Source organism: Chiroxiphia lanceolata, chromosome W, assembly GCF_009829145.1.
Source record: "Chiroxiphia lanceolata isolate bChiLan1 chromosome W, bChiLan1.pri, whole genome shotgun sequence".
In the NCBI taxonomy this organism is placed as follows: domain Eukaryota; kingdom Metazoa; phylum Chordata; class Aves; order Passeriformes; family Pipridae; genus Chiroxiphia; species Chiroxiphia lanceolata.
In genome coordinates, this window is record NC_045670.1 from 11,273,346 (window position 1) to 11,286,766 (window position 13,421).

General features: G+C 46.4%; 1 protein-coding gene across 1 annotated transcript in view; it reads right to left on the minus strand.

Moving 5' to 3' along the window:
- LOC116780044 (ubiquitin-conjugating enzyme E2 R2) overlaps positions 1-13,421 on the minus strand; it is a 130,751-nt gene that overhangs the window by 10,446 nt on the left and 106,884 nt on the right. Inside the window, exon 3 of the mRNA XM_032674552.1 lies at positions 2,801-2,898. Within this exon, the coding sequence (XP_032530443.1) occupies positions 2,801-2,898 (98 nt within the window). The remainder of the gene's footprint in view (positions 1-2,800; positions 2,899-13,421) is intronic.

Genomic DNA, 13,421 nt, shown 5'->3' on the forward strand with positions numbered 1-13,421 from the left:
GCAGGTGAATCTTTTCACTCCTGTTAACCTTCATGGGCTGCAGGGGCACAGCTGCCTCACCATGGACTGTACCACAGGCAGCAGGGGAATCTCAGCTGCAGTGCCTGGAGCACCTCCTCCCCTTCTCCTCCACTGACCTTGGTGTCTGCAGAGTTGTTCACATGTTTTCACTCCACTCTTCTCAGGCTGCAATTACATCTGTGCAATAACTTTTTTTCCTTCTTAAATATGTTATCCTAGAGGCATTACTGTCATTCCTGATTGGCTCAGCTTTGACCAGTGGCAGGTCCATCCTGGAGCCAGCTGGCATTGGCTTTGCTGGACATGGGGGAAGCTTCTAGTAGCTTCTCACAGAAGCCACCCCTGTAGCCCCCTCTGCTACCAAAACCTGGCCACACAAACACAATACACTAAGGACAATAGTTGAAGTAAGAGAAGATACTTATGAACTTCAGACCCTGGTCATTGGTGTAGGGAAGATGATGCAATACAAATCTCAAAGACCTAATCTGATGACAGACTATCATGTCCGTACACGTCTGTGACAGAGTAGGAGGCAAAGCTTGCATCAGACCAGAATTCAGTTTGTCCATACCACCCATAGATGGTGCAGGGTTGGAAACCTGCTCGGTGAGCCTATTCCTCATGACATTCAGCCTCCCAGCAGAAAGCCAGGTTCTTTGCCTACCCCCAACACTACAACCCAAGAGCATCAAATGAGGCTGCACTGACTTCCCTGTCCCACAGTGTATTAAGAGGTTGGAACTGTGGTCAGGTCTCTCCTCTCCTCAGCCTGTGTGCCAAGACTGCTGTAGCAGCACTTAAAAAACATCTGCACTGTCTTCCCCTTGCTGTACTCAACATCCAGGCAAGTCGCCAAGGGCCCAGCAAGATTCAGCTGCTGGTACTCAGCAAAGGCAGCATGAACCAGTCACATAACCCCTGGCAGACAGAAAGCCTTCCTGGATTTATAGCTGCCCTGCTCTGCTGGCATTTACCAGGGACAAACACCACTTCCCTTGCCCAGACCCCTCTGTATTTCCTACAACCCTTTGCAATTCAGAGATTGAGCCCTTTGTTCCTCACGCAGTGTCACAACTAGCACAAAACTCAACAGCAAGTCCCATCAGACAGCTCTACACACCTGGCCACCTGGCTATAGCTACCACCACAACAACTTCACATGTCTGAGGTGATCCTACTGGCAACAGTTTTCAATTTGAATGGAAGGGAAGAACAAGAGACAAGGAATAAGTCTTGAAATACAGCAGTACATAACAACTGCTTTGCAGAACTCGATTAAAGGAGACTACAGCCCCAACTGTAGTTCAGAGCAGCGCATGCTGAGCACATCTACCAAGCATATCATATATCTGGGATACAATTCCAGGAAATACTTGGCCATTTGGATGAAGAGTTTCTTGAAAGATTTTGGAACTAAACACTTTCATCTGGCCAGACTGTTCAGCACAGTTATCAGGAGAGTCATATACAATTTACTTTCCAAATAATATAATTCAGTAGGAAAAAGAACAGTAGCTCTGGAAAAAACTGTCTGGTCAGACTGGAATGACATGCAGAAGAGAAACCATCTTTTACTTCAACTCAAGAATTCATTTAAAAGTCTTTGAATTCTCAGCAATCAGGCTTCAAAGCCAGCATGTCAGCTACAGCATCATTACTGTAAAGCAAGCAAAATCTAGAGAAGGCTGAGGACAAGAATTCACATCTGGATGTAGCACCTGTTCTACCACACTTCCACCAAGAAAGTGAGGAGAAGCCAATTTCCACTACAGTGCCCCAGACTCCAAAGTCACTGCAAAGCTACTTAAACACACCAAGGTAATTGTCTATTAGAGGTGAGACTCTCTGCACTCTTCATTCCTGACCAGCACATTAGATCAACTCCATCACTGCTGATATCCTTAAGAGTTGGACAGTCTCCTCCAACTCAAACCCTGCTGCTGTGGGTAAGCAAGGTGAACAAAGTACAGTAACAGGAAGGGATCCCAACACAGGGGATCTGACAGGACAGAACTATAAAAAAGTTCAACCATGTGTGACTGAAAACATCCTCAGCATCGGATACAAACTGCACCAGACTGGATACAGACTGACCCTCTCCAGTACTGTCATGGATCTGTTTCTCCCTTAGGCAAGGTTGTTCTGGCATGTTGTTTCATGCAAGTTGTTTGCATGAAGAGTGGGGATTTCAAGCCCACCTTTGCTTTCTTACATCCCCTACTCCATTCTGGAGAACAGTTGGTGTTTAAAAAAAAAAAGGACAGGTTAGCCTCAAATGCCTCTGGTACTTAGTGATCCTTTGGGTCTTTTTGTCAGGAAGAAAGCTACCTGGCTAACTGCTCAAGATATCACACTGCAGGACAGGAGACACACAAATACTGTAAGGCAAATAGCAAGCAGAATTATGCACCAAGTTATTCCTACTGGGTCCAAATACCCAAAAATGTTCTTTTCCACTAGTGGTACCATGGAACAGTTTGAAAAATCTAACTGTAGGAGAACAATGACTGGGAAAGAGCAGAACATTTGAGATAATTTGTTTTAAGAGCATGAAACCCTGTGAACAGGACAGAAGTCTCCACATTGTTACCCCAGCATCAGGACACCAGCATCAGCACTTCAGACAACTTGATAAGTCTGGTTCCCATCCAGTTCAAGACCTAAAGCTCCCAAAGTCTTAAATTCTGTTCCAAAACTTTCCCAACACAGGCCTTAGTCTTGGAGAGAGATGACAGGTCTTTGAGGTCACTGCTGTACATCACAGATTAACAGTTACCTGACATTTTGGGTAGGGTTCCACCTCTCAGAGGGCAGCTCTCCACTTTGTGGGTCATCTACAGGTGGGTGAAGAATTGAAATACATACATCTCCATTCTGCAAGACAGAAACAAAAGTTGAGAATAGCCTGGCTTGAGGTAGAGGTCTGATGACACAGCCAAGCCAGCTGACCCAAATTGGCCAAAGGGATATTCCATACCATATGACATCACCTCAGACATAAAAACTAAGGAAAGTAGGAGGAAAGGGGGAGGCATTCGTTATTTACAATGTTTGCCTTTGGAGCAATTGCTACACATTCTGAAGCCCTGCTCCCCGGGAAGTGGTCAGGCATGACTTGCTGATGGGAAATAGAGAATAAATTTTTTTTTTATTTTTCCCTTCACTTCTGCATGCACAAACTTTCACTTTGCTTTAGTAAACTGCCTTACCTCAACCTACGAGTCATTTTCCATCTTATTTTCTCTCCCCTGTCTGTCTGGGAAGGGGAGTGATAGAGTGGCTTGGTGGGCACCTGACCCAGGTCAACCCACCACAGTCTTTTGGGTGCCCAAACGTGGGGTGAGACAAAGGCAGTTACACATATATGTATTGCATGCTATAGTAATAGTAGTTATTGAGTAGCAGGCTCGTGTGTGGGACATGGAGTTTGTCAGCTGCACTGCTTATCTCTTTATTTTGCTGAGTTTGGGAACATACTAATACAAACAAGCTCTAAGCTTTGTCCTGCCTTGCTGTGCTGGGTGAGTTATTTCACGGATAAGGGAATACATCTTCCTCTCCCTACCCAGGATTAATGTGAATGGTTTTATTATGCAGGTTCCTGAGGTCCTTGCTCATCCTTATATGAGTTGTTTAATACCACTAATTAATACTGTTAGTACATTATGGCGTTTGTGGAATCTGGTGTTGTCCTGATGCAAGAGAAAACAAATCTTGGATGAGGCAATATTGAAATGTGCCCTGAAGCACCTGGTCCCTGTGTGTCAGTGTGTGTGGAAGGATTTGGGCAGGTTCCTAGGGCAGTTAACACCTCCCATTACGTGGGACTTCACACCTGAACAGGTATTTGACCCTAGCAAACTGACACGTCACCTGATGGAAGGGTGCCTTGCCTACCCCAGTCAAAACCAGCAGCTTCTTGCCCTGTACTGGGGCCTGACCTGTGCCTATCAAGCCGCAGTTCAGTACTCTCAGAGGACTGTAGTGGAGGCAGGGACCCAAACTGCAATGGAGGACACTATGGCTGAGGTAGGGACTCAAACCACAACAACTACAGTCATCGCCCCAGTAGTTAAAAAGTGGACAAAGAGAACAACACATCCATACCATTGATTTGAAAGGGAGGAAGGGAAGGAAGAAGAAGAGGAGGAAGAATCAAGAAAAGAAGGATGTGATCAAGAAACCAGTCATTCAACAAAGAAATTGGAGAAAGGAATGAGACAAATCAAACAGGAAATCGAAGTTATCAGACCTTATTCTGACCTTATCAGAACTTCAAGACTTGTGAAAAGATTACAGCCACCAGCCAGGTGAGCGGATTCCTACCTGGCTGCTTTGATGCTGGGATAAAGGGGCTGACAGTCAGCAACTGGAAGGTCATGAAGCCAAATAACTGGGATCCCTTGATAGAAGTCAGGGAATTGAAAGAGGAATTGGAAAAGAGGCAGCAATTTGCAGTCTCTGGAGACAACTCCTCTCAAGTGTGAGGGCAAGATATCCATTTAAGGAAGATCTTGTGAACTCCCCAGGAAAGTGGACCACTGCAGACAAAAGTATCCAGTACTTGAGAGAATTAGCAGTGCTGGAAGTCATCTATAGCAATCTAAAAAGTGATGACATCCCTAAAGATCCAGAGGATGTCCCTTGCACCATGGCCATGTGGAGGAAGTGCCCCTCCATCATATTCCAACAACTTGTCAGCAATGTATTACCAGGAAATGGATATGCTAACTCTGGAGAGAGCATCTTCCTGGCTGCAAAACTTTAAAGAAAATCTCTGTACCTCCTTATCCCTATGGGCCAGCACCTCAGCTCTCAGGAGCAACCCAAGAAATCAGTCCTCTCCTGCCCTGGTCAGAGGGGAATGAAACCCCAAACGCAGGCCATGTGGTGCACTCTGGTTCTTTCTGCAGGGTCAGGGGAAGGACATGAGGAAGTGGGATGGTGAACCCACCTTTAATCTGGAAGCCTGGATATGTGAACTGAGAGGGAAGAGAACTGTTAAGAAGGGGTCACCCAAGAAGACTCTCAGTGTAGTTGCCACAGACACAAGAAGGCAATCAGCGATCTCCCAGACATGAAAGGACTGAAATCACCTCCTTTGATCCTGGTAAGGGGACTTTTGGTCTGGCATTGCAAGTGTCAGACAGGGAACACTCTGACCAGGAACAGGAATAAAGGGTCCCTGCCTTCAGCCAGGAGGAGGAAAGGGATGACCAGGCATACTGGATTGTGTGGCACACCAGATCCACAGAAGTATAAGGCTTTAGTAGACACTGGTGCACAGTGTACACTGGTGCCATCAGGGTATAGAGACATAGAACCCATCTGGCTCTCTGGAGTGACAGAGGGATGCCAAGAATTGTCTGTATTGGAGACTGAGGTGAGTTTAACAAGGGAAAAGTGGGGAAAGCATCCCATTGTGACTGGCTCAGAGGCCCCTTGTATCCTTGGCATCAGCTACCTCAGGAGAAGATACTTCAAGGATACAAAGGGCTTTTGGTGTAAGTACTGTGAATACAGAGAAGATCAAGTAGCTATCTACCCTGCCTGGTCTCTAGAAGATCCCTTCATTGTGGGATTTCTGCAAGTTGAAGACCAGCATGTACCAATTGCTACTGGGACAGTGCACTGGCAGCAATATAGCACCGAGACTCCCTGGCTCACTCACCTTTCAGTAGTCCCATATGACCAGTGCAAAAGTCTGACAGAGGGTGGAGGTTAACAGTAGGCTATTGTGACCTGAACGAAACAATGCCACCATTGAGTGCTGCTGTAGCAGACATGTTAGAACTCCAATATGGAGTCGAAGGCAACCAAGTGGTGGACTGCAACTGACATTGCCGATGCATTTTTCTTAAACCCTCTGACAACAGAGTTCAGACCACAGTTTGCTTTCATGTGGAGGGGTGCCCAATATACCTGGAATTGACTGTCCCGGGGGTGGAAACATGGCCTTTCCATCTGCCATGGACTGATCCAGACTGCGCTGGAAATGGGTGATGCCCCTGAACATCTACAATATATTGATGACATCATTGTGTGGGGCAACACAGCAGAAGTGGTGTTTGATAAGGGAAAAAGAATAATTCAGATTCTTCTGAAAGCTGGGTTTGCCTTAAAGAAAAGCAAGGTCAAGGGACCTGCACAGGAGATTCAGTTTTTGGGAATAAAATGGCAGGATGGATGTCATCATGAACCTACGGATATGGTCAACAGGGTAGCAACTATGTCTCCACCAGCTAACAAGAAGGAAACACAAGCTTTCCTAGGCCTTGTGGGGTTCTGGTGGAGGCATATTCCAGGTTACAGTCAGATTGTGAGCCCCCTCTATCGAGTGACCCGGAAGAAGAACCATTTTGAGTGGGACCTTGAGCAACAACAGGCCTTGGAGCAGATCAAACAGGAGATAGCCTGTGCAGTAGCTCTGGAGTCTGTTTGAACAGGACCAGTTGTGCAAAATATCCTCTACACGGCAGCTGGGGAGCATGATCTCACCTGGAGCCTCTGGCAGAGAACACCAGGAGAAAACCCGAGGTTGACCATTGGGATTTTGGAGCCACGGTTATGAAGGATCAGAAGGCCCACTAAGCTCCAACTGAAAAAGAGATATTAGCAGCCTATGAGGGGGTTTGAGCCACCTCAGAAGTTGTTGGAACAGAAGTATGCCTCCTCTTGGCACCGCGATTGCCTGTGCTGCACTGGATGTTCAAAGGGAACATCCCCTCAACATATCATGAAACCAGTGCTACATGGAGTAAGTGGGTAGCTTTGATCACACCCCAATTTCCCAGGAATCCTGGAAGAGATTATGGACTGGCCAGAAGGCAGTGATTTTGGAGCATTGCCTGAGGAGGTGGCTGGTGCGCAAGAGGCACCACCATGTAATGAGTTATCATAAGACGAGAGAGGCTATGCTCTATTTACTGATGGATCTTGCTGTGTGGTAGGAAACTATCGGAGGTAGAAAACTGCTGTGTGGAGTCCCACACGATGAGTCAATGAGACCACTGAAGGACAAGGTGAATCAAGCCAATTGCCAGAAGCGAAACCATCCAACTAACCCTAAAGATTGCCGAACGAGAAAAGTGGCCTGCGCTATATCTCTATACTGATTCCTGGATGTTGGCTAAGGCCCTGTGGGGGTGGCTACAACAGTGAAAGAAGGTCAATTGGCAATGCAGGGGTAAACCCATCTGGGTTGCTGTGTTGCGGCAGGACATCGCTGCACGGGTGGAAAACATGACTCTGAAAGTGCCTCATGTCGATGCTCACATGCCCAAAGGTCATACCACTGAAGAACATCAGAACAATGAGCAGGTGGATAAGGCTGCCAAGATTGGAATAGCCCAGGTAGACTTAGACTAGGAGCAGAAGGGTGAGCTATTTATAGCCTGATGGACCGATGAAACATTAGGACATCTAGGAAGAGATGCGACATACAGATGGGCTCGTGATCGAGGGGTGGACCTGACCATGGAGGCCATCACACCGGTCATTCATGAATGTGAAACACGTGCTTCAATCAAGCGAGCCATGCGAGTAAAATCTCCCTGGAATAGAGGGTGAAACAGGAACAAACCTAAAAGAGTTAACTGAGATATCTTGGCCTACTAAGAAACCCCAATACCTGTTTTGCTAGAAGAATATTTTAGGAGCACTGGTTGATATCATGTTCTGTTCTGCTTACTGCACCAAAGGCCTTATTATAGAAAGAATAGGAGTAGTACACACACAGTAATAAATTAGGTAAACTAGATGTTTGAATAAGATCTAGAAGGCCCAGAGCCAGGATTTTGCAAGTTTGAAGAATTCAGGTCACCTAATTGAAGTGGTCAAATTGAGGAAGACATTCATGGCGACCACCAGAGGGATGAAGGCTTGAGGAGAAGACCCCCACAGTAGAAGACTACGCATGTCTGGAAAGACTCCGCCCAGAGACTAACCTACTTATTAATATGTATGTTAAATTATGTAACCATGTATCTAAAGTGTATAAAATAGTTTGGTTTTGCACTTTCAAGTCGAACAAGTTTGTCCAGTATGAACTGGCTTGTTCCCAACGTTGAATAAACAAATACCTTGGTGCTTAAAGATAAAAAAAAATCTCTGAGCAGTTTCTCGGACCGAGTTTTTTGGAATCAAGGGCAGCGGCTGGATTTCCAATATGGTGAGGCCTGGCATATTGACTACATTGGACCACAGCCATGAACACACCAAGGCAAGAGTTACATACTCACCATGGTGGAGGCAACAACTGGTTGGCTGGAAATGATGGTAAAACCAGCATAAAATGACTGCCCAGAAACAGTTTTAAGTCTTTAAGCAGCAAAGGTATTTATTTCGAGCAACGTTAGAGAACTAACCAGCTCGCGCTGGACAAACTAGATCCGAAGTTCTCAGTGAAAAGTCAGGTAATTTATACATTTTTGATGAGGGATTATAATATTTTACATGAATATTCATTACAGTTACATCATCTAGTTATAATATTCATATCAGGAGGGGTTCAGGTGGAGCTCGAGGCAGAGTCATCCTTTTGGGTAAATTCTTGAGGGTCATTCCAACTTCTTCGGCCTTATAGAGGGTCGTTTTCTTGTCCCTCATCATCATGAACTTTTTAACTCTTCCTGACTACGTGCGAAACTCTTCCTAAAAACTCCTTTACTCAGGCTCTCCACCCCCCCAAAATGTCCATCTTTTCTAATTTATGACTACTAGGCTAACCTTTTTGTTATATTTCATTAGGATAGAGCATACCAAGGACAAACAGGCCTCTCGGAGCCTGATACCTTCTCTCCCTTAATTAATCTCATAACACGTTTTCTGTCTCTGTCATTACAACCTAAATGCAGCATTCCTCAAAGTGGTATCTGTGAGCCTCTTCTCAGAGCAGGATTTTAGCCTCTAAAAATCCTTCCTCTGTTTCAGAAACATATCCTGTAAACCAGAACACAGCTCGAAACACCACCTTAGGACTTGAGAGACACATTTTGTGGTGACATGGTACCCCAGAGAGAATTGAATCAGACAATGGGACTCATTTTCAAAGCAACCTCATAAACTCCTGGGCAAAGAAACACATCATTGAGTGGATGTACCACATTCTCCATCATCCACAAGCCTCTGGGAATATTGAGAGGTATAATCATAGAATCAGAATCAGCTCGGTTGGAAGGGACCTCCGAGATCATCAAGTCCAACCCTTGATCCACTACCGCTGTGGTTGCTAGACCATGGCACAAAGTGCCACATCCAGTCTCTTCTTAAAAACCTCCAGGGACAGTGAATCCACCACTTCCCTGGGCAGCCCATTCCAATGTCCGATTACCCTCTCTGTAAAGAAATTCTTTCTAATATCTAACCTAAACCTCCCCTGGCACAACTTGAGACCATGCCCTCTTGTCTTGCTGATAGTTGCCTGGGAAAAGAGACCAACCCCCACCTGGCTACAACATCCTGTCAGGGAGTTGTAGAGAGTGATGAGGTCTCCCCTGAACCTCCTCTTCTCCAGGCTGAACAGCCCCCAGCTCCCTCAGCCTCTCCTCATAGGACTTGTGCTCGAGTCCCTTCACCAGCCTAGTTGCTCTCCTCTGGACCTGCTCCAGGACCTCAATATCCTTCCTGAACTGAGGGACCCAGAACTGGACACAGTACTCAAGGTGTGGCCTCACCAGTGCGGAGTACAGGGGAAGAATCACTTCCTTGGACCTACTGACCACACTGTTCCTGATCCAGGCCAGGATGCCATTGGCCTTCTTGGCCACCTGGGCACACTGCTGACTCATGTTCAACTTCTTGTCAGTCCAAACTCCCAGGTCCCTCTCTGTCTGGTTGCTCTCCAGCCACTCTGTCCCAAACCTGTAGCACTGCATGGGGTTGTTGTGGTCGAAGTTCAGGACACGACACTTGGTTTTGTTGAACCTCATCCCGTTGGAATTAACCCAACTCTCCAACCTATCCAGGACCCTCTGCAGAGCCCTCCTGCCTTCCAGCTGATCGACACTTCCCCCTCAACTTAGTGTCATCTGCAAATTTGCTGATGATGGACTCAATCCCCTCATCTAAATCATCAATAAAGATATTAAACAGAACTGGGCCCAACACTGATCCCTGGGGGACACCACTGGTGACTGGCTGCCAACTGGATGCAACACCGTTCACCACTACTCTCTGGGTCAAAGGTTTTGCTGAAGTCCAGACAGACACATCCACAGCCTTCCCCTCATCCACCAGGTGGGTCACCTGATCATAGACGGAGATCAGGTTGGTCAAACAGGACCTGCCCCTCCTAAACCCATGCTGACTGGGTCTGATCCCTTGTCCATCCTGTAGGTGCTGTGTGATTGAACTTAGGATGATCTGATCCATAACCTTGCCAGGCACTGAGGTCAGGCTGATGGACCTGTAGTTTCCTGGGTCCTCCTTCCCATCCTTTTTGTGGATTGGTGTGACATTCGCCAGCTTCCAATCATCTGGGACCTCCCCAGTGAGTCAGGACTGTTGGTAGATGATGGAGAGCAGTTTGGCGAGCTCTTCTGCCAGCTCCCTCATCACCCTTGGGTGGATCCCATCTGACCCCATAGACTTGTGGGGATCCGAGCAGCTCAGCAGGTCACTAACTGTTTCCTTCTGGATTACAGGGGGGCTGTTCATATTCTTATATCTTTCTACAAGCTCCAGAAGCCAGTTGTCCTCAGGACAACCTTACTGTTGAAGACTAAGACAAAGAAAGTGTTAAATACCTCAGGCTTTTCCTCATCTTTGATAACTATATTCCTGCCCATGTCCAGTAAAGAATGGAGGTTTTCCTTGCCCCTCCTTTTGCTATTGATGTATCTGTAGAAGGACTTTTTGTTATCCTTCACAGAGGTGGCGAGATTCAGTTCAAGTTGTGCCTTCGTCTCTCTCATCATGGCTAGGCTTTGCGAATGAAAATTTGGGAAGGCACTATCCACATTTGCTACAGGTACGCTGGTGGTTTATGAGACCAATATGTGACAGACATATCCGATTGCAAAAGGCACAGCAGAAAGACTCCTTAGATGGTGTAATCTGCAAGACACGGTTCTTTCTGCGTTGCCTTTTTTCCTCGAGAGTGAGCCTGCGTGTGTTCTAGAAGGAGACAGCTGCGTTATAGATGGTGTGTCTCCAGGCCTCCCGATTTGAGACCAGAGTAGACCAGTTATGGTGATCAATATGACCAAGGCTGAGATGTTGTTTCAGGGAGTCCTTGTATCTTTTCTTCGGGGCTCCTCTCATGCGGCAGCCAGTGGCAAGTTCACCATAGAGCAAGATCTTAGGGAGGCGGTGGTCCTTCATCCTTGAGACATGCCCTGCCCATCGCAGCTGCGTTCTCAGTAACATGGCCTCAATACTAGTGACAGCTGCTTGCTCTAGTACAGATGTATTGGTCACATAATCTGACCAGCGGATGTTGAGGATTGTACGGAGGCAGCGTTGATGAAAGCGTTCTAGGAGACGCAGGTGGTGGCGGTAGATGACCCATGATTTGGAACCGTATAAGAGAGTAGACAACACTATGGCTTTGTAAACACCGATCTTGGTGCTTTTCTTCAAGTGTTTATTACGCCATACTCTTTTGTGGAGTTTTCCAAAAGCACTATATGCCTTAGCTAACCTGTTGTCTATCTCTCCATCGATCTTACCATCTGAGGAGATGAGGCTACCAAGGTAGTTAAACTGTTGGACTGATTTGAGCTCTGATTGGCCAATGGTGATGTGGGGATGATGGAAGACTTCCTGAGGTGCAGGTTGATGGAGGACCTCTGTCTTCTTTAAGCTGACTTCCAACCCAAAGAACTCAGCAGCATCTGCAAAGCAGGATGTTAAACGCTGCAGGGCTGCTTCTGTGTGGGCAACAAGGGCGGCGTCATCAGCATAAAGCAGTTCCCGGACAAGATGGTTTAAGGTCTTGGTGTGGGCCTTCAGACGCCTTAGATTGAATAGACTTCCATCAGTACGGTATCGAATGTAGATACCGTCCTGATCATCGAGGTCTGCTGTGGTCCTTTGGAGCATCATGCTAAAGAAGACAGTGAATAGGGTAGGAGCGAGAATGCAGCCTTGTTTCACGCCATTCTTAATTAAAAAGGGCTCAGAAAGTGCATTACCATATCTGACTTGGCCGTGCTGATCCTCATGGAGGGAGATGATCATTTTAAGGAACTTGGGGGGACAACCTAAACGTTCCAAAATCTGCCACAGACCTTTTCTGCTCACAGTATCAAAAACCTTGGTGAGGTCGACAAAGGTTACATAGAGACCTTTGTTCTGTTCCCTACACTTCTCTAGCAGTTGTCTGAGGACAAATACCATGTCTGTGGTGCTCCTGTTGGCTCTGAAACCACACTGACTTTCAGGTAGAATTCCTTCTGCTATAGTGGGTATTAGTCTGTTCAAGAGTATTCTTGCCAGGATTTTGCCAACAATGGAGAGCAGAGTAATACCACGATAGTTTGAGCAATCTGATTTAATACCTTTCTTCTTATACAAAGTGATGATGACAGCATCACGAAGGTCTGATGGTAGTTCACCGAGCTCCCAACAGCACACCACAAACCCGTGAAATTTGGTGTGGAGTGCAAGGCCCCCATGTTTCCAGACTTCAGGTGGAATTCCATCAACCCCAGCTGCCTTGCCAATTTTCACCTGCTGTATGGCCTTGAGGGTTTCTCCTAAAGTGGGGACAGTATCCAATTCATACTTTATTGGTTGTTGTGTGATGGACTGAATTGCTGAATCTTGGACCACACGGTTGGTACTGAAAAGAGTCTGAAAGTGTTCAGACCATCGATTCAGTATGGAGGTTTTATCTGTTAGAAGGGTTTGTCCATCAGTGCTGAGTAGAGGACTTTGTACCTGGTATGTAGGCCCGTATGCTGTTTTCAAGGCCTCATAGAAACCTTTGTGATCACCCATATCTGCGCATAATTGAGTTTTTTCAGCTAGATCGATCCACCACTTGTTCTGGATGTCACGGAGTTTCTGTTGGAGTTTGCTGCATGCGAGACGAAAGGCTGTTTTTCTTGCTTGACAGGATGGCAGTGTAAGGTGTGCTTGGTGGGTGGTTCTCTTCTTCCTCAACAAGTCTTGGATTTCTTGGTTGTTTTCATCGAACCAGTCCTTGTTCTTCTTGAGGGAGAACCCTAAGGATTCTTCAGAGGATTGCAGGATGCTGTTTTTAATATGGTGCCAGATTGTTTCAGGAGAGGAATCTGCAGAAACTGTGGGAATGTTTTCAAACTTGGTTTGAAGGTTTGCCTGGAAACTGTCTCTTACTGTGGCTGATTGGAGATTGTTAACTTGGAGTCTTCTCCTTGGGATACTGTCCCTTTTTGGTTTGAATTTGAGCTTAAAATTGAGTTTACAGCACA